Here is a 21,001-nt window from a genome sequence, read left to right as displayed (position 1 = left end):
CGATTATTCATTTTTGGGGTCACTCTTGAAGTTCGATTTATCACTCCTTTTTTGTTTAAATTGAATCGCTAACGTTTTGTTTGCCTTGTAATAATAATTCCTTGTCCCGATGTGATAATAATGCATACCGCATAAGTTGTTTAGGACTTATTTCGTAAGGCTGGTGACATCGCATATTCTTCAGATATGTTCATTTATAATTAACGGTATGATAACTAAGCCAGGAACCACGCGTGCACGTACGAAATCATCTGCAAACTAGAAAAGAATAAATAAATAAAATAGTGTGCCACGTGAAAATTGCGTGTGTTGACAAAGCGTTAGGTGTGTGGTATTTGCTGGAAAACTCATTGAGAAATACCGCAAAACAAATATATATATGCTTCATATCTAATGAGCTTATTTGAACGATTCTTATAACCAAAACCTACGTAGTTTACATCCAATAATCGTTCTTATATCTTCTTTTTATATATCATGGGCATCTGTCTGTGCCGCCGAATGTCCGTCTTGGTATATTGACCACCAGCTATCTCTTCACTTTTCTTGGAGGTCTTCCTAGGTGTCTACGTCCTTCGGGGTTTTCTTGAAGTGCGATACGTGGTAAGTCTGTCTTCTGACACTCTGTTTACGTGTCATTCAAGTATCACCTCCGTTGTCGTCACCATCTCACGATGTCTTCCGTTTTACACGTGCTCCGGACATCGATGTTTCTTACACGGCCGCAGCGAGTTTCCGGTTATAGATCGGAGAGTTCTCATCTCAGAAATTTGAATTCGACATTTTGTTCTAGAAGTTTTTCCCCTTACCCCGATACCATACCATAAATATCTATTAGTCGAACACATGTTTCGTATATCTTCATTCGTTATTGTATGCGTGTTGAGTTTGTCCCTAGTAGACATGGGCGATCTAATTGATTAATGACTTTAAACGTATCACTGTAATTTCATAAAATATCATGGTTTGTTGGATTCGATTTTTTAAAGCTGATCACGCCAATCAATGCACAAATTTGATCAAATATTGCGTATTTCTAAACCCTTGTGTGTTTCATAATTTAACCTTAAAACTTAAGCTAAAATATTATTAAATATAAACCAAGAAACGGTAACGAAAATCATCCCAATCGGTAGTAATAGAAAAAGTAATAGTAACCCATTAGTCATACCTCAAGTTGCTATTTTTTCTTTTAATTGCATTTCACATTATGTGGAATAGTAAATGAATGTGTGTGCATATGCAGTATGTTCCTACTATCTACACAGTATATTCACGATCGATTTTCCACCTCTGTTATCAGGAAATTGTAAGGAGCATTAAGTGTGAAATATTAGGATAACTAACTATCTATCTATCCCGGATATGGCGATATCACGCACAAACACACGCACACACACACACACACACACACACACACACACACACACACACACACACACATACGCACTATTTCAGTTTAATATATTTGTGTTTGTAGACCACCAAAGAGAGTTGGAGAAAAGTACCCAAGATAAAAGTGGTTAAAAACAAAGTTTATTTTTAAAATTGTAATTAAAATTTTACTTAGTAAATACCACTGTTTCTTAAAATCTACTGTGACACGTGTTTCAATGCATTCCGCATCATTTTCAAACACGATGTTTATAGGAGTTATTTTTCATATTATTTTGACATCTCATCAAAGATGAAGAAGAATATGGAAATCTGGGCATTTACGGTGCTGACGACCGTCATCTTCGATGAGATGTCAAAAATAATATGAAAAACAATTCCTATAATCGGAGAGAATTCAGATTTGTGAACAGGTATTTGGACACACTCAAAATGTTGTATATTAATTTTTATTTCATTTTCATTATAATTCATTTCAGTACGTATTCCGCGTACTAATTGTCTTGTCCGTTTTGTGTTCTAGCGTTGAAACGCCCGTAATTAATTGAATTTAATTACATGGCTTTACAATTTACAAATACCTACTCACTGTGTTTATCTTTCATTTACAAGAACTACACTAAAATACTTGGCAAAATACAGAATGGGTCCGGAGCGGCAGCTTCAAGCTGCTGCGTCCAATGAGATGAATTATTCTCAAAATTATCTGCTATGTCCAACATCCAAAACCAAATACCTTTTGAAGATAGAAAATCGAAATTTTTATTTACTTATAATTTTATTTACTTGTAAAAAGTATGGTACCAACCCTAATGTATGGAATTAAAGCACAGAGTTGGCAAAAGAAGGATGAAAGTAGACTGAATCCAGTCCAAATGCGTCTCTCTTACGAATGTACGGCTAAACGATGTACGGCAAAACGATATCGCTCACTCCTTTCAACAACGTCATATATTATGTAAAAAAACTTGATCTTTCAGGAGATCGTTTTTAAAGGTTAAGAATATAATAGGATGTATTAAAAATAAACATCAAGCCACTTATTGATTTTTTTACTGTGCAACAGATCTTTTTAGGTAAAACCTGAAGGTTTTATCTCCATTTGAAAAATATTTAGAATATTTAAAAAAATAATTAAACAATACTTTTTCTTCAAAATGCAAAAACAACACCTTCTGCCCTATAGCGGGTAAATATTTAGTCAAAAATATGCCGCTTTTGCTGGGATATGGTACATTTTCTGGGCATTCCGAAAATATGAACACTGAAAATTGAGGATTTTTGATATATGACGTTGTTGAAAGGAGTGAGCGATATGTGTTGAGATGGTTTGGACTTGTGGATCAAATAAGCGAAGAAAGAACAGTGAAACAAATTATGAGGCGAATCCAGTTGGAAACAGCAAAAGAGCAAGATTGATGAAAAATTAGTATGAAAGTATTTAAAATATTGATATACTTATTGTATAAAATGGAAATGCATGAATGTGCAAGAGTCGAATATTGTTTACAAAGATACAGTGTTATGCCATTTTATTATTTGTGCCTACCGTTGTAAGGAAGCGGCGTGATGACTTGTTAGTTAGTTTGAGGAAAAAGTCCACTTGAAAATGTGTGAAAAGCTGATTTTTTGTATTTGTTTTTTACCGAATAAAACTCGAAGTCAAATTTATATATCGGTTAATCTTTAGATAAATTTGACTTATAGATACTTGACCTTTCTGCTCAGATATCGCCATTGTAATTTCATTTTTATTTTAAACGTATTTTGTTTAAGTAACACGTGCTTAGATACTTTTTTCTTATTATTCAATAACAGATACGTGATTATTGAAGGCATGTCCGTTTGCGCATTGTTCACGTTTCTACGAAATGGTGTTAGCGGTACGTACGCCTATTGTGGCAATGATCGAGTTGCCTAGCGAAGTGTGTCCCGAAGGTTGCAAGGCCTGGGCTCCGTGACGAGGGTGTGTCACCCCGCTGACACATATATAGACACCCCGCGTCACCGCTGAAGGACAGATTGATCCTCGAGTGTCCTTCCTCTTTTGGAGAGTGTCACCAAAGCGTGGAATTTTTCCTTTGTCGCCTGTTCCTACTAACGTTTAATATAGGCTGTTTCTGAAAACGCGTATGTCGACAGTTTTTTTTCAATTTCGTCTTATAACTGGCGAAAACCTTGCAACTCGGGACTGTCTGTTTTGGTTTTGTGATTTTATATGGCCTTTGAAAGACAGCAGGGATTTTTTTCACTCGTCTTAAATGATACTGTTTTTTTGGTTAGTACGGTTGTATGTTTCTTATTTTTCGCATTTTTATTTATCTCTTACCGGTATTTAATTATATAAAAGAAATAAAAAAAAACATATTTAAAACATTTACCTTGTGGTTAGTCATTTTTACTTTTTTATTTTATTTTTTTACAAAAAATGTCAGTTATGTTAGTATTCAACTATTCTCCAATATTTTCGTCTACCGGTTTCGAGACTTACCCATCTCTACGTCAGGACAATCACCAAAACACCATGCAAACAAACTACATGTCACTGTCATAGCACTATTTACACACTTAGTGATTAACATTTTTTGTAGGTGTAAGTATATGAATAGTGCTATGGTAAAAACGTATAGCATTGTTCGCATGTTTCTGTAGTGATTGTCCTGACGAAATGACGAGTACGTCTCAAAACCGGTGGACAAAATTTTCGATGAGTTAGTTATAACTAACATTTTTGCAAAAATAAAAGGGTATTGCATTTTTTCACTAATTCCTAAGCGTCTGTTGTGTACTAGATACATAAATGAATTAAAAGTGGCATTTTTAATAACGTTATTACATTACTATTTACAACAATGCGAGCTCTTGTGTACAACCTGTTAATTGTTGTTTTTTCTCTTTATTTCGAGAGTTTTGATTATTTCCTAGTGAGGAAATGTCGTCACATTATTATATAAAAATACCACGATTTCAGATCATGATCGGCGTACTTAATCTTTATTATTCATAACCCATTTTAAAGGCAGCACAAAATGGTATATTTATGAGCCGAGCCAACGATACGTAGCACGGTGGTTACCTACCTTCAAGAAACTTATTACTCGTTGCGTGCTATCGTGATTTGCATATTACCGGCGCGAGCCATTATTCCCGCCCCTGTAGCGGGTTCAGTGGCGTGCGTTCCATGTAGGCAGAAATCTGCACCTAATCATATAAGTATGCTATATCTCTTTAAAAATATTAACCAACCTTGACAAAAGACAGTTGTTGAAGTGAGGTAGACGCCTATGACATCTTTTATTAAATCATATCGCTCACTCCTTTCAACAACGTCGTGTATCAAAAATCGTCAATTTTCACTTGTGCATGTTTTCGGAATGCATAGAAAAAGTACTATATCCCAGCAAAAGCGGCATATTTTGAACTTAATATTTACCCGCTACAGGGCAGAAAGTGTTGTTTTTGCATTTTGAAGAAAAGGTATTGTTTTTTTTAAAATATATTAACTATTTTTCAAATGGAGAAAAAACATTCAGCTTTTACCTAAAAAGATCTGTTGCACAGTAAAAAGTTCAATAAGTGTCTTAATGTTTATTTTTAATATATTTCATCATATTTGTAAACTTAAAAAACGATCTCCTGAAAAATCGTCATAAAACATTTTTTTTTATATATGACGTTGTTGAAAGGAGTGAGCGATATATTAAATATTTTCATGTATTAAATTTTCACAAAATCAATTTTTATGTGTTTTTAACAATAAAATACAAATAAGTAGACTGTTGAAATCGGTGTTTGATTTTAATATTTAATATATAAAAACTTTCTTATACAAGTTCTTTCAACAGCCTTCCCTGATTAAAATCTCTATCCCCGCTACTGAGCGGGCTGCAGATGGCTCAGCGAAAAAATAACCACACTGTATCGTACTCGTTCTCGTTAAACGTACGAATTTTAAACTGAAAATTCTTTCTGCAAATTGAATTCATCCCTTAAACCATTTTCGCACAAATATATTTACGTTTTTACAAAATTTTCACTCTCATATTTGTATTTGTACTATATAGTAGCGTAAAGCTGCGATAAATTCGTCTGGCCTCTATAATAATATAATAAATCTGATTCGGTGGCCCGTGCAAATTTGAAAAGCAAAGGGACAATAAAATGTGAAAAAAGATTTCATGGATTGGTTCGGCAGTCGCTTTGTGTTAATATCTATACATTTTTATCTAAAATTTACTTGGTAAAACTTGAATTACAAATGGATAGATTTCAATTTTCTTCAACTAGTATTTTTATGTCCCCTTTTTTTGTGCAGTCAATAATCAGTTTATTTGCACTGACTTTTTTCATACCATCGATGCCTATTTTTAGTTTTGGTATTTTAATGTTTCTTTTTACTTTATCTTTGATTTCTTGTGAAATTATGTTATTTTTTCCGGTTATAATTACCGCGTGTTTTTGTGGAGGTAGAGGTATTTGATTATACAACAAACTGCCGAATCAATTAATGAAATTAATAATATTATATTTTCATTCCTATATATTCGGATATTTAAACCTAACCAAGTGTCTCATCTGGTGAGTATGCAGATGTATGACTTTGTATAAGCGAGTATTGACTGTGCGCGAAATACGCGGATTCTTTTTTTTTGCCAATTCCAGCCAACTTTTTTTAACGTGAAACTGAAAGCCCGCTTTCAGTGTGTGCTTTATTTAGCCGCTGTTTTCATATTCAGTCGCGTCGCTACCACCGCCCCACACCACCTTCATTATAAGTCTACGGTTTACCTGTTGCCAGCCTCGCGCACACACACACGCGCGCACGTAACGTGCGCTTATAGGCTGTAGGCAACGTACGGCTGTATTGTCAGCCAAAGTTTTACTACCCGCCATGAGTCAGCAAAGACTTTACCGAAATTCCATGTACTAAGCCGATATAGTAGGAAAATGTTTTGATGAAAAGAAAAGTCTGGAAAACTGAGACTTGCGTGTTATGTAGGTTCTATAATATGACGTTACTACTCGTAGAATAGTGTGATGTGTATTTCAAGTGTTTTTTTTTCACTCTAATATTTATTCAATATTACCCTGGACTGGTACCTGAAACGAATGGCCGATCACTTTCCTTTCATGTGTTAACGATCCAGATAACACCGCGTTTATATGACGCAGTGCCCTATGCACCATCAGGTGCGGATAAGAGTTTGAAGAAGATTTTAAATTTAAATTTTACTTGATAGATATCATTAAATCTAAAAATATATTGTGATACGTGTATGCATTCAGCATCATTATCAATCAGCGCATTAATATGTTGATAAATGTTCTTATAATACAATGAAAATTCGAGGAATAGCAGAAAATCAAAATCGAAGAAAATACGTTTTGTTGTTTTATTTTCTCAAATTTCTTATTACTCTACATGGCTTGTACTACTTGTTAGATAATAATTTTACACAATATAGCGATGGCACCTATTGTTCCCAGAGCCGTGATTGCGTCGACAACTCTCGGCGTTGTGCTTTCTTCGAAATGCTTTGTCTCTTGCGAACCACAAACGTATAATGCAAGTTACACGTACTTACTAGTTTTCCCACTACTCGCTACGTGTAGAGAGAGTAGACGAACTTATCCAGCGATTTTATTTCCCGACCGCCCGGGGGTTTGTGGGTGGAGTTTTCTAAGCCAGCATTGTCGTTATAGCGAGGCGCCGTTCCCAGCTCTAACAAGTTCCGCGGATTTCAGATGGAATTCAGTCGACAGCTCGTTGACATTTCGCTCACTCCTTTCAACGTCATTATATAAAAAAAACTTGATTTTTCAGTAGATCGTTTTAAAAGTTTTAAAATATAATAAAATGCATTAAAAATAAATATCAGGCCACTTATTGAACTTTTTACTGTGCAACAGATCTTTTTAGGTGAAACCTAAATGTCTTTTCTCCATTTGAAAAATATTTAGTTCATTTAAAAAAATAATTAAACAATACATTTTCTTCAAAATGCAAAAACAACACTTTCTGCCCTGTAGCGGGTAAATATTAAGTTAAAAATATACCGCTTTTGTTGGGATATAGTAAATTTTATGCACAACTGAAAATTGACGATTTTTGATATATGACGTTGTTGAAAGGAGTGAGCGATTTGTGGTCAGAGTTTTTCTAAAGTATTTTTCTTACTTTTTACTTAAGTCTTTATGTTACTTTAGTTTTAGGTCATTATCTTTATTCATACTACTACTTCTACTAGGATCACGCCGTTTCCTTGCAGAAAGGATGGAACCCCACACTCTTCCTGACATACATTCCTCGCCTCCTTCACATCCATACATCTAGTCATACATGCCCTCCGATTACGCAGACTTTTGACGCCACCAGATTTTAGGTTCTGATTGATCTGATCGTGCCAAGTCTTTTTCGGCCGTCCTCGTATCTTTATTCATAATTTTTGTAAATACTGATTTTTTTTTCTTTTCTTCTGTATAACTAACTAACTAACCATCACGCCGCTTCCCCGCAGGGGTAGGCAGAGAGAATCGAACGCCACACCACTCTGTCTTTGCAAACATTCTTTGCCTCTTCTACATTCATGCATCTCCTCATACATACCCGACGATTATTACGACTCCTGACCCGGCCGCTTTCAAGTATTTGACATACCTGATTGTGCCAAGTTTTCCTCGGTCGTCCTCTGCTTCTTTTTCCAACTACATTCGCTCCATAAATTTGTTTAACCGTTCTTTCTTCGCTCATACGCTCCACATGTCCAAACCATCTCAACACACCTTTCTTAATTTTATCGATAATGCTTATCTCAGCCTTACATTCTTTCCTTATTTCATCATTCGAACATCTATCAAACATCGTTTTGCCACACATTCGTCTGAGGGATCGCATTTCGACTGCATTCAGTCTGCATTTCTTCTGTATTTCATTTGCATTTCTTCTGCATTTCTTCTGTATTCTTTTTTTAATAGGCATAGAAATCCTGAGAGTTGGGGACGTAGTGTCGGCCTTTGTCCATACATCCTCCTCCCCCCTCATTAATCTGCATACAGTTTTTAATCCTTAAGAATTAATTAAAATTATTCCTCTGTGCGCAGCTGACAAAGAGTCCTCCAGGACTTTATAACCGCTGCTGGTGGATGGATGATGGGTTTAGAAAAGAAAAAAAGCTTTTTCAGTATTTTGCGACCCATTAAACTTAAACACTTATATTCATCAGTCTGTATCTCGTTATTCGATTTGTCGCTACACTCGTATTGTAGTTCACCTTGATCTTGAACTTTGTCGCCTCTGACGTGTCTTGCCCTTACTCTTCACCTGGTCAACGGCTGGTGAATATTAATGAAACTACTTTTTAAGTGTGATTTTTATATTCTTGTTTTTTTTTTACTTGTATTTTTCCACCCTTTTCCAAATACCACTATATCTTAGAATCTCTTGCGGATATCTTATTTTTTACTTGGTAAATACCACTTTATAATAAAATCTATTGTAACACGTATTTCGATGCATTCAGCATCATTTTAAAACGGTGATTGATAATGATGCCGAATGCATAAACGTATCACAATCTATTTTCATATTTAATGATATTTACCAAGTAAAATTTAAATTAAAAATACACATAATAATAATAAAACCCTTATCCGCACCCCAATGGTGCATAGGGCACTGCGTCATATAAACGTAGTGTTATTATGATCGTTAACACATGAAGGAAAGGTGATCAGCCCTGCACTTCGTGTAACCAGTCTAGGGTAATATTGAATAAATTATAAAGTAAAAAATTATAAAAATTATAAAGTATTTGACCCGAGTGTACAATCACTAATATTTATTTTAACCCCCCCTGAAATTCGAACCCGTGACTGTCAGTACGGTAGCCGAGCGTGCTAACTATTACACTACGGAGGCGGAGATTTAAAAAAAATGGATTGATAATATTACCACACAGTGTCGAATCAATTAATATGATTTTTCTCTTTTACTACGTCATTTAAAAAAAAATGTATTTTACATCTTATTAACAAAGCGGTTCGTGGAATTCAACTTTCTTCGTCGTCTTAAATTACTTGTAATGTTTCTCTATCAAAGACTCGCGTAGTGTTTGAGTTCTCTTTGAAGTTCAAAGCGTCATTTAAGCTCCGAGCTTTGGACCCAACATACTCCGAGTTGAAATTTCTTAATAAAGGGGTGGAAGCTACTTCTCTTCTGCCCGTGTGTTTAATTTTATTGTAATTATGTTTGAGGCCAATACCGCCGATTGCTTTTCGCCTTAAGGGGGTTACACGCTAAAGCCGAAGGCTGGTATGACGATATCTAGTCGGTAACTTCTATAGTTCATATCGATGTGCCCTACGTAAAGCGTTCTAATTACATTTTGTCAATTTTGAGATATTTGGTGTATGTTATCAACTGACCGTTATCGTCAAATATAAACAACAACAAAAATACGCCTAGTTTTCAGGCATATAAGACGCTATGTACATCGAATTTTCAAAATGAACTGAACTCCTAAAACGCTAAATACTTAATTTTGACAAAGCATAAAGTTGTAAAACGATTTAATACATCGTTTTATCGTGTTTTTTAATGAATAATACTAGTTTACAATTTCAGATAAAACCGTTAATTAATAAAAAAGAATACGTTGAAAAAATCTTCTAAGCTCTCTCCTGTAAAGAAACAGATTTGCAGATAGAGTACTTTACGTAGGGGCCGTCGATATATATGTCACGAGAGGTGGTATCATACATGATAAAAATAGTGAAGGGCATTGGTAGCATAAACCAAGCTAGGGCACGAAATGCCGAACTCTCTTCTAGTGGAACGGAAGGCCTGCTGACGACAGTCAACAGTCCGGCTTCTCCCGAGGACTTTTACGTGGTTTTCTTCCAGCTATGTGGAAATGTTCAAATCTCCCAGCAATCTGCATCCAGTCTTATACTTCATGACTACATTTGACCCGATGTTGGAATGCTTATTCCCAAACCGGTACTCATGAAGTAGTAGTTTTTAAGCGGTATTACACAAAAGTTTTTTTTAAACATACCTGTATAATGTTTTTTTTAAAGATAATTATTTGCGTTTTACAACATTTTGAGTGTGTCCAAATACTTGTTCACACTTGTTCATGTAAATAAATTATCTGGTCAAATTATAAGCTTAATAATAAAAATGAAAATGGTATTTTCTGGCGTTTCTCATGCTTGTGATTATAATCCAGGATTCGGATCTCACATACTAATATAAGAGTTTCTGCTTAATAAAAAGCTTCTTTACATCTCACCAATAGATGTCTCTAGTGAAGTTCTAGTGATTCATGAACAAGGTTTCTAAATTGGTTCATATATATAGAACTTCCAAGAATTTGAGTAGTGTGGTTGTCAATAATGGGTAGAATTGGTGAATGTTACACGTGTGTAAAGTGATCACTCAAACCAGCCTATGACGGTCGTAAGCCCCGTAAATGCCCAGACTTCCATATTCTTCTTCATCTTTGATGAGATATCAAAAAATAATTTGCGTTTTATTATTTACACAAATATTTCAATTTCTTACTATTTCTGTGAGCCTAAGCGGCTTATTATTAAAAATAGGTATCAAATTGTGGTAGAGCCGGTTCGAACCGAGAAACTCTGACTTGAGAGTCCGCGACACAACCCACGGGACCACAACCCGACACCAGTTCTCGAATAGTTGTAATCTTGTGCTTACCGGCTTACTTATCGATATCGACTCGATTATTAATATCGATAATGTTCGCGTTTCCTGGGCAGGTAACACGCTCGCATGTTCCCAACTAGGCCACAGCGTGTACCCGCCCTAAGTTTGGATATTTAGAGTTCTCGCTTCTGAGAGATTTTGAGGCTGTTCTCCTTTGTGGGGATTGTGGCTGGGCGAGTTTTTCCTCACTCGCGAGGGGAGGGGTATCGATTTGCAGGGAAATGTGTGTCAGGGCGGGGGGCGGGCGCGGTGGGCGGAGGGCGGGGGCTAAAGACTGAACAGGTGGCCGGAATCCGAGGCATGATTTTTCCCTGTTTCAGTCACAATACCCTTATTTCAGACGTGTCAGCCATCATATCTATACAAATGATATCATATACACCGACAAAGAGAAAATCCAAAGTTCAATAAGCTCAAAAAATACTGAATTTGAAACTTAATACATACATACAAGTATTTTTTATAATTTATATTTGAAGCAATAACTTTGTGATTTTCAATTTTGTAATCAATTTATAACTTTGTTTTAAAATCACTTAAAACAGTATGTAAAAGACGCTTTTAAGTGTTTCCTGCAAAAAATGTGTTAAGTAGAATCTGTTACATATCAAATACTTTATGTTGATAAGAGTACATAAATTGTGATGATTTTTTTCAATTTGTGAATAAAAGCGTATTTCAGTACTTGTTAGCAGTTAAGGATTGCACTTTTATAATTAAACTGTAATTTTTTTAAATCACTTAAAATATTTTATTATAACTTAATTGTAATGTCTACTGGTTTCGAAGCTAACCGCTTCTTTTTCAAGACTGATTAATACTAACACCTATCTACTTAAAAATATTTATAATATTTTTAAACTGATGCAAACGTTATAGGGGAAAACCTTATAAGAGTGTACTTTATAAGGGAGTTTACTGTATCTCACTGGTTACCAATATTCTTTATTTTTTTCTTTAGATACTTGTACCATGTTTTTAACATCGGTTCGTTTGTTTTCTTCCAGTTTCCTCGACGACCTGGACCGACTGGGCGCGAAGGACTACCAACCCACGGAACAGGACATCCTCAGGACGCGCGTGAAGACCACCGGTATCGTCGAAGTCCACTTCTCATTCAAAAACCTTAATTTCAAGTGAGTAACGTCATAACACCCCCTTCTCCCCGATTAATACACCGAAATGTACTGCTCGTCATTTGCCTTATCGGTTTTAGCAAAACAAATGCTCGCTTACCTTACTCGTTAAAATTTAATTACGGCAGTCTGCTACTTAATTTTTTTATATATTTTTTTTATTTAAACGCTGTTACAAAAAAAATATCGCGCGTCATACGAACACGAGCATTTGAGAGATATCGAAATGTAGGTATGTAGTAAATATTTTCTATGTACGATAATTTTTTACTTACGAATGGTATACTTAGAAAATAAAACCCATAAAATACCGTAAATGAAATTTGACTATCGTACCTACTATTAAAATCCATTTTGATATTCTAAGTTCTTCATGATGTAAATATTCGTATTACTAATTTAAGCGCGATCCATCCTACGAAAAAATACGTGCAATATATCTCCGTGGGATTTTAGTCTAATCATTTTTATATTGAGGACGTCTTAAGGCTGAGATCTTGAACGTTCAAATTCAGAGCGCGACCGCCCGCGTTAGGGGCTAGACGTTTTTTTAAGAATATGTATTGGAATTAGACTTTTTTTAGAAAAAAATATTTTATAATTTTTTTTAACTCCTAACTCAATAACTCTTTTCTTTTCAAAACCATGTATTTATTACAAAGAAAACCTCTTTTTCAATACAAAAACAGTGCTTTAAGCAAAAAATTCAATTACGTCGAATTTAATGTTATCTGGGTTTAAAGAAAATTACGTTACGATTCATCGTATATTGGGCCTTAGTACCTTTTCCGAGGTTTTGAAAAGTTGATTATGTACATAATACCGCACATTACAATAATATGTAGCTCGCTAAGTGAGCGTCCGGCTTACAGATGGGCATTTACATATTCTATTGATTTATCGATGGATAGATTGAAGTAATCTAATTTAAATAATTGCGACATAAAAACTTTGGCATTTGCGCAAATTACGTCACCGGTTTAAAGTTCACGTAGAAATAACCTCATTGGTCCGTTGACCCACGGATATCATAAGAATCCCGACAAATCTGAGCTGATTAAATACTTCGCACCCCTAGATCAAAAGAGTAACAACTCAAAAAACTGTTTTTTCAGGAGAGACAAAAAACGTTTAGTGATGTCGCCTTGTGTAATGGAAGTTTCCTGTTTTCTTTTATGAATGGACAATGCATATTAAAGAATATTCACATTAAAACATTTCATACTATTTTTTGACATCTCATCAAAGATGAAGAAGAATATGAAAGTCTGGGCATTTACGGGGGTGACGACCGTCATAGGCTGGTTTAAGTGATCACTTTACACACGTGTAACATTCGCTAATTCTATCAATTATTGACAACAACACTACTCAAATTCTTGGAAGTTCTATGTATGGTATATATGAACCAATTTAGAAACCTTGTTCTTGAATCACTAGAACTTCACTAGAGACATCTATTGGTGAGATGTAAAGAAGCTTTTTACTAAGCAGAAACTCTTATATTAATATGTGAGGTCCGATTTGTGAACAAGTATTTGGACACACTCAAAATGTTGTAAACATTTCTTACGAACTAATAACTAGCGAAAGGGGTGGGCAGAGATAATCGAGCTCTTTTATCCACCAAAAGGAACATACAGTGCTATATTTTGAAGAATATTTAAGATATTGACAAATCGGATAAATTGATATGTGCGTCTTCGTCTGTAGAATCCGAATAAGTGATTATCTAAAAAAAAACATAATTTTTGAGTTGATACAGTTTTGATCTAGGTGTGCGACTTGTATTATACGGGTAGATCCCGAGCTAATATCTTATCTCGTTTTCAACTTTTATTACAAGTTTTATGGTATTTGAGAACTCATGTCAGGAATTCTGTCAGGACGTACTGCAGCGCGAAATGCAGTACGTACCTACCCAACCAAAATTTGACCGTGGGAATCGTCTCAGTTCGCTAGCTCCAAATTACAATATGCCACACACGTGTTTTGGTCGATGCTCCGTCAAATAAAACACAAACAAAACGTTTTTAGCGTACTCTTATGTTCATTTTAGTAACGTAAAAAAGGTAAATACAGTTTTTCGCATCCTACTCGTCTGTCATTGAACTTTTGTGACCATTTTTTCGTGAATAACGATGTGTATTTAGCATAAACATTTTTTTTAAAATATTCGTACGAGAATGTGAAACGAAATCGTTTCGTATTATCTATGGATTGTATAGGGTGTTTTTTTTTAGAGGTATACAAATTCAAATTTCCCGCAATAAATTGATGTTGGCACCCGCCGTGCGGCATGTTGCGCCATCTTGTTGAAACCACAGCTCTGTCACGTCAATGCCATTCAACTGAAATAAGAAGAAATCACTTATCTCGGTTCTGTAGCGCTCTCCATTGACCGTAACATTCTGGCCGGCATCGGCATCGTTTTATAATTAACTTGTCAAAATATGGGCCATTGATTCCACCTGCCCATAATGCTTTTAATCACCAAACAGTGATTTTTAATTGATGTAAGGGCGCCTCGACAAAGGTTTCTGAATTTTCTCTACTCCAAATTCGGCTTATTGACATGGCCATTTAACCAAAAATGTGCCTCACCGGTGAACGACATTTTGCGTTGAAAAAGAGAATCAAGCTGAATGTTGTTTTCGGCACATTTACCGAACCTACGACGCGCATAATGGTCATTCAGTCTATTCATGGTGAAATGGTAAAATGTACTGACTACGAATCAAGTGACAACTGTCAAGTTTACAGTCTGTAGAAACGATGTTGCCAGTTCAAAAACCAAACCTCTAAAAAAACACCCTATTTATTTGTTTTTCAAAATATAAATAATTGTGTTTTTATTATTTACACAAATATATTTTAATTTCATTGTGGTAGAGTGGGTCCGAACCGAGAAATTCTGACTTGTCTGCTACACTAACCACGGGTCCACAACCCGACACTATGTCATTATTCTTTTATGGTCTCGATTGTATTTTTGGGATCACTACATAATTTGTACTATCCAAGGAAGAATGGTACTCCATGATTTAATACAAATTCTTATTGTTATGCTGGTAAAAGTTAAGTTTTTGACATCGACATTTTTAGTCGGTCGCGTTACTTTGGTATTGTACGTTATTCATTGTGACATTATCAAACAATTAGCTGGAATTCAGCTATGTACATGTGTTATGGTTGCGTATATCCAGACGTATTTCTACATAGCCATTTCCTGCAATGCTTACTCTACAATCTTTACTTTATGGAGCGAACGTGCGGTATTGGACATTTTTCTTTTATCCTTTTCGAATGGTTAACCGCAGATTTTTGTACTTCGGTTAAACTTTCCCGTGATTAATAACACAATCATGCACCGTGTTAAAATACATTTGAAAAAATAACTGCTTCAATTATTCAGAGTTAGATTTTACTTTTTCGAAATTATTTTAAGTTTTCGCTTATTTTCTTCAATTATTATTTTTTGACATCTCATCAAAGATGATGAAGAATATGGAAGTCTGGGCATTTACGGGGCTGACGACCGTCATAGGCTGGTTTAAGTGATCACTTTACACACGTGTAACGTTCACCAATTCTACCCATTATTACAATCACACTACTCAAATTCTTGGAAGTGAAGTGAAGTGAAATATATATATATGAACCAATTTCGAAACGTTGTTCTTGAATCATTAGAACTTCACTAGAGACATCTATTGGTGAGATGAAAAGAAGCTTTATATTGAGCAGAAACTTTTTTATTAGTATGTGAGATCCGAATCCTAGATTATAATCACATACATGAGAAACGCCACAAAAGATCAATTTCATTTTTATTATTTTAGCTTATAATTTATAATTTGCTATATATTTTTCTAAATGCATTTTGATGACAACATTTTTTTGTATAGGGGTTGCATTAATTATTTACCTTGTTGGTTTGCAGATCAATCAATGGATTTTAGTTTGTTCTAGCTAAAAACATGTTTTATTTAAATCTGTGTTCGGACAGGAAGGTTAATCTTCTCACCATTTGCCCATTGCTAGAGAAAACCACCTAAAACTCCCCAGGGAAGCTGGACTGTTGACTGTCGTCAACAGGCCTTCCGTTCCACTAGAAGAGGGTTCGGCTCATTTCGTGTATCACAATCAATAATATTATTTTGTACACATTAAAAAAATATATATTTCGTAACAAACGAAAAATAAAAATCCTTTAAAATTTTATTTTTAATTCTTTTTTTATTTATTGATTTGGTGTTTAATTTGTACAACTCCATTTTAATTTATGTATTAATTTTAAATCAAACACAGATTTTTTGAGTATACTTAGTTGTGTTTTATGTGTTTTTGTTAATAAAATATTTAGTAGACTCAAGAAATCTGTGTTTGATTTAAAATTAATACATAAATTAATTTTTAAAATTGTTTTTTTTTTATGTGTCGTTTAGTTTGACTTCGAAGTCCAAAAACAATCGCGATTTTGATCCAGTTCTTTACCTTGGATAGCTGAAAATGTAAAAGTCGTGGCAGAAAAGTCGAAATCGAACATTAAAACAAAATGTTCTACGCCGTATTCTATTAAAATATATATGCGGTTTGGACAAAATTATTATTTTTTTTCATAATTAAAACAGAGTTTTATGTTTTTATTTTGAATTAAATTAACGTGTCTCTTCATTACAATGATAGAGAATATCGCGCATTGACGTCACTCGGGTATGACCCAAGGCCTACTAGAGACAGGCCTGGGCGCGCAAACGCCGAATTACGAAGTCAGTGCTATTGTCCGCGTGCGATATGCGAGTGGAATTTCGGATAATTTTTTAAAGGTTTAAACCTACAATTTTCGAAAATCCAGATGTTTAAATGATAACAGTTTATACAAAAAAGGAAAGGTAAAAATAAAACGAATTAATATTACATAAAAAGGCATTATTTATTTTCTTATATACACACACATACACATACACATATACATGTATATATATAAAATTAAAATTTAAAATGGACAGAAATTACCACAAAGCTATAATCTCACCATAAAAGACATGCATCAGGAGTATAATTATTTCTAATATGTATATTTATATAAATATATATATATATATATATATATATATATATATATATATATATATATATATATATATATATATATATATATATATATATATATATATATATATATATATATATATATATATATATATATATATATATATATATATATATATATATATATATATATAAATATGTATATATATATATATATATATATATATATATATATATATATATATATATATATATATATATATATATATATATATATATATATATATATATATATATATATATATATATATATATATATATGTATATACATATACACATTTAACATTAAAAACATGTAATATAACAGTAATTGAAAAAAATCTATTCAACACAAATATTTTAAGCATAAGATATCAAATGGAAAAATAATTGGACATGAAAAGAAGCTTATAATTATGTAAGTAAATTTCTTAATATTGGTGACCATATAAGTCGATTCAATTACAACATTTGCATTTAATCTTGTACTACTCAATTTAACAAAATACTTCAATTTTGTTAAATTGACAATTGAGAATATGTGATTTATGTTATGTGAAGGATTTAATTTAAAGACATGTTACATTAATTTACTCAAACAGTTTACACATTAGGTTTGATAGTTGATGATTATGGATGAGAAAAAACTAATAAAATTTTAGTACTTTTCTACTTGATCCCGAACAACTTTGTGCAGCAAGTTCATCATTTTTGATTTTTGCTAAGTTACTTAAAAGGATTGTACAGGTTCTATGGCAAATATTTTCTAATATTATTAGCAAAGTCTTATTACAAATACATTCATTTAAAAAATCACCTTGATTCAAGAAATAATAATTTAATTTAGAAACACTTATCTTATTTAAAATATAGAGTTGATTCTGGCCACTAATAAAAACATCAGGACAATAATCTAAAATTGTTTGCAAACTAAACCATACCAATGCTGTAGCAAGAGGAATGCACAAATAATTAGTATTAAATAACATATGATACGTAGCCGAGGAGTGTACAAACATTGACGCTGCAAATATCAAAGTATTCCCGCTGTATCGACGGAGATTTTTTAGGGTAGCGGCATACTTAATTTGTTCTATAATGAACATAATTCTCTGATCACTATCTGGGAAGTGTGATTGCAACATAATTAGAACATCATTTAAATCAATGGCGGGGATGGTAATGTCATGGATAGAGGATTCAATAAAATTTATCACGTCAGTTAAATCATCTACGTTTTTGATTATACTCACATTTCTTGGATGACGACTTTTACTTACTAACTTATTACCTAAATATAAATGTATTTTTAAATCACTCACTACTTTAATAGCGCCCAAAACACAAGGCACATCATTTAAGTCAATTAAACACAAAACTCTTTGTAACGCTGTCTCCGTTAAAACCCATTCTGGTTTAATTTGATTGGTCTTAGTTAAATCGTCTAAACTGTTTATGGATTTTGCTTCATTCAGCTTCCTTAGGTCATCGAGGCTGTTTTGAAGAGCGATCTCCATCCGGGATGTCTCCACATCAGCGAGTCTTCTAGTTGATTGGGGTGCGGTGGATAGATATTTGAGAGCACTCGGAAATATTGTAGGAATTGCTCCCTCACGAAGCTTGGGAATTTTGCGAGGCACATCTATAGCTTTCTCGCGTACTGTGCATCTGTCGCTTCGTATAATCATGGATTCTTCGAAATGCTTGATGCAAACATATGGATTTTTTATTCCAGAAAAATCCGTAGGAATCCGACGAAGCCATTTTTTTCCGTAGAGCATCGTTTTTTGGAAGAGCAAATGTGGATACATTTTCTTTTTGAGAGCGGTAGTTGGATTTACATCCAAAAACGCTGCAACATCTCCCCATTTTGTTTTGTAAACCACCTGTAATGAAACAAATAAATTAAGCGTAGGAATTTAAGAATGCTAAGTTTGGTCATCCGAGGTTATCGTTTGGTTATCTTGGATAAACTCAACATGAATAGTGTATGTTTAATACAATAATTTAATATGATAACGAAAACGAACAGAAATTTGAGTCGACATCATCTCTCGTGAGTAAGCTCATGGATTCGTAAGCGAAATATAACCTCAAATGTGAAATAATGATTTTGTTGAAAATATTAAGTATTGTTATAAATAAAACACGTGTCAATATTCACGTTACATAAACACTTAAAAATGAAATACAAATAAGTATGCATTGTTATATAAGCTAAAAAGTAGCAACGATTTATTGAAACGTTTTGAAACGTCAAATGAGATTTAAACTCGTATAAACATCGAAATTGTGTTATAAATACGAAAATTACTTACCAATTCAATTTTCAAATACACTTCACTGTCTAATCACTCACTTTGAAGTTTATATGCTTTTAATTCAATATCAAAACAACACACAAATAAAGCAACAACGAACATCAACATAAACAATCGCGGCCATTTGTAAACACTGGACGCACCGACGCACTCCGCTTGGCTCGAACTGCAAATTTTAGAACACCGATTTGATCACGTGACATTTCAAAAACCCTTGTGCGCCCAGGCCTGTCTCTAGTCGGCCTTGGGTATGACCGCGCCTACGCGTGTTTTATTACGCCATCCTCGCAATAGAAAATTCAGCTAACGGTACATGGACATTCGTTTTCTCGGGAGCAGGGGCTGCTTTTACCTTTACACGAATGCCAGGGGTTCAATGTGTGACGCGTGATATCATACCGCACCCTCTTTATACGCGACACCGAAATAACACGGTGCAAAAAAAAAAAATAATAATAATGCATTCGAACATGCATTTAATGGTGCGTACTTAAAAGAAATTTGGAATTTCTGACATACCGCTCGCTCCTTTCATCAACGTCATTTATAAAAAATCTTCAATTTTAAGTTGTGCATATTTTCGGAATGCCCAGAAAATTTACTATATCCCAGCAAAAGCGGCATATTTTTAACGTAATATTTGCCCGCTACAGGGCAGAAAGTGTTGTTTTTGCATTTTGAAGAAAAGGTATTGTTTAATAATTTTTTCGAATATACTTAATATTTTTCAAATGGAGAAAAACAATTAAGGTTTTACCTAAAAGGATCTTTTGCACAGTAAAAAGTTCAATAAGTGACTTAGTGTTTATTTTTAATACATTTTATAAAATTTAAACTCTAAAAACGATCTCCTGAAAAATCAAGTGTTTTGATATATGACATTGTTGAAAGGAGTGAGGGATACCTCCCATCCGCTACATACTTACTACTGAGTACTATGCGCGGAAAGGTTCGTCTATTGTCTTAAAGTAATAGTGCTGTAAAAAAAGTATTATGCTGGAGGTCCCGGGCTTCAAAACTTTACTAAGAAGTACAAAATTATACTTAACCTTATTCCATTGTTTGATTTGCAGATTGTTTGATGTGGGCGGACAAAGATCTGAGAGAAAGAAGTGGATCCACTGTTTCGAGGATGTGACTGCGATTATCTTCTGCGTGGCCATGTCAGAGTACGACCAAGTTCTTCATGAAGATGAAACAACGGTAATTTTATCACTTGTACAAATTATGCTATGCAAACTAAATATCTATTTGCTTCAGACAAAAGTTGTCCGTGCAAAACACTTGTAGGACCTATCGCTGAAATACTTTCAAAATCCGCCAGA

The 21,001-nt window shown here is 34.0% G+C and overlaps 2 protein-coding genes across 3 annotated transcripts in view; one reads left to right on the top strand and one right to left on the bottom strand.

The window, feature by feature from the left end:
- Cyp49a1 (Cytochrome P450 49a1) overlaps positions 1–20,982 on the bottom strand; it is a 77,366-nt gene extending 56,384 nt beyond the window's left edge. The window contains exon 1 of the mRNA XM_088278329.1: positions 20,726–20,982. The gene's annotated coding sequence lies outside the window, so the exon portion shown is untranslated. The remainder of the gene's footprint in view (positions 1–20,725) is intronic.
- Galphao (G protein alpha o subunit) overlaps positions 1–21,001 on the top strand; it is a 188,922-nt gene that overhangs the window by 166,166 nt on the left and 1,755 nt on the right. For both annotated transcript variants that reach the window (XM_088278331.1, XM_088278330.1), the window contains exons 5-6: positions 12,133–12,261; positions 20,750–20,879. In XM_088278331.1, coding sequence (XP_088134457.1) covers positions 12,133–12,261; positions 20,750–20,879 — 259 coding nt within the window. The remainder of the gene's footprint in view (positions 1–12,132; positions 12,262–20,749; positions 20,880–21,001) is intronic.

This window comes from Brachycentrus maculatus, unplaced genomic scaffold, assembly GCF_059751285.1.
Source record: "Brachycentrus maculatus isolate JH-2025_06_01 unplaced genomic scaffold, ASM5975128v1 h1tg000056l, whole genome shotgun sequence".
Taxonomy (NCBI): Eukaryota; Metazoa; Arthropoda; class Insecta; order Trichoptera; family Brachycentridae; genus Brachycentrus; species Brachycentrus maculatus.
The sequence above is the reverse complement of the archived record's forward strand: the minus strand, read 5'-3'. Positions and strand labels throughout refer to the sequence as shown.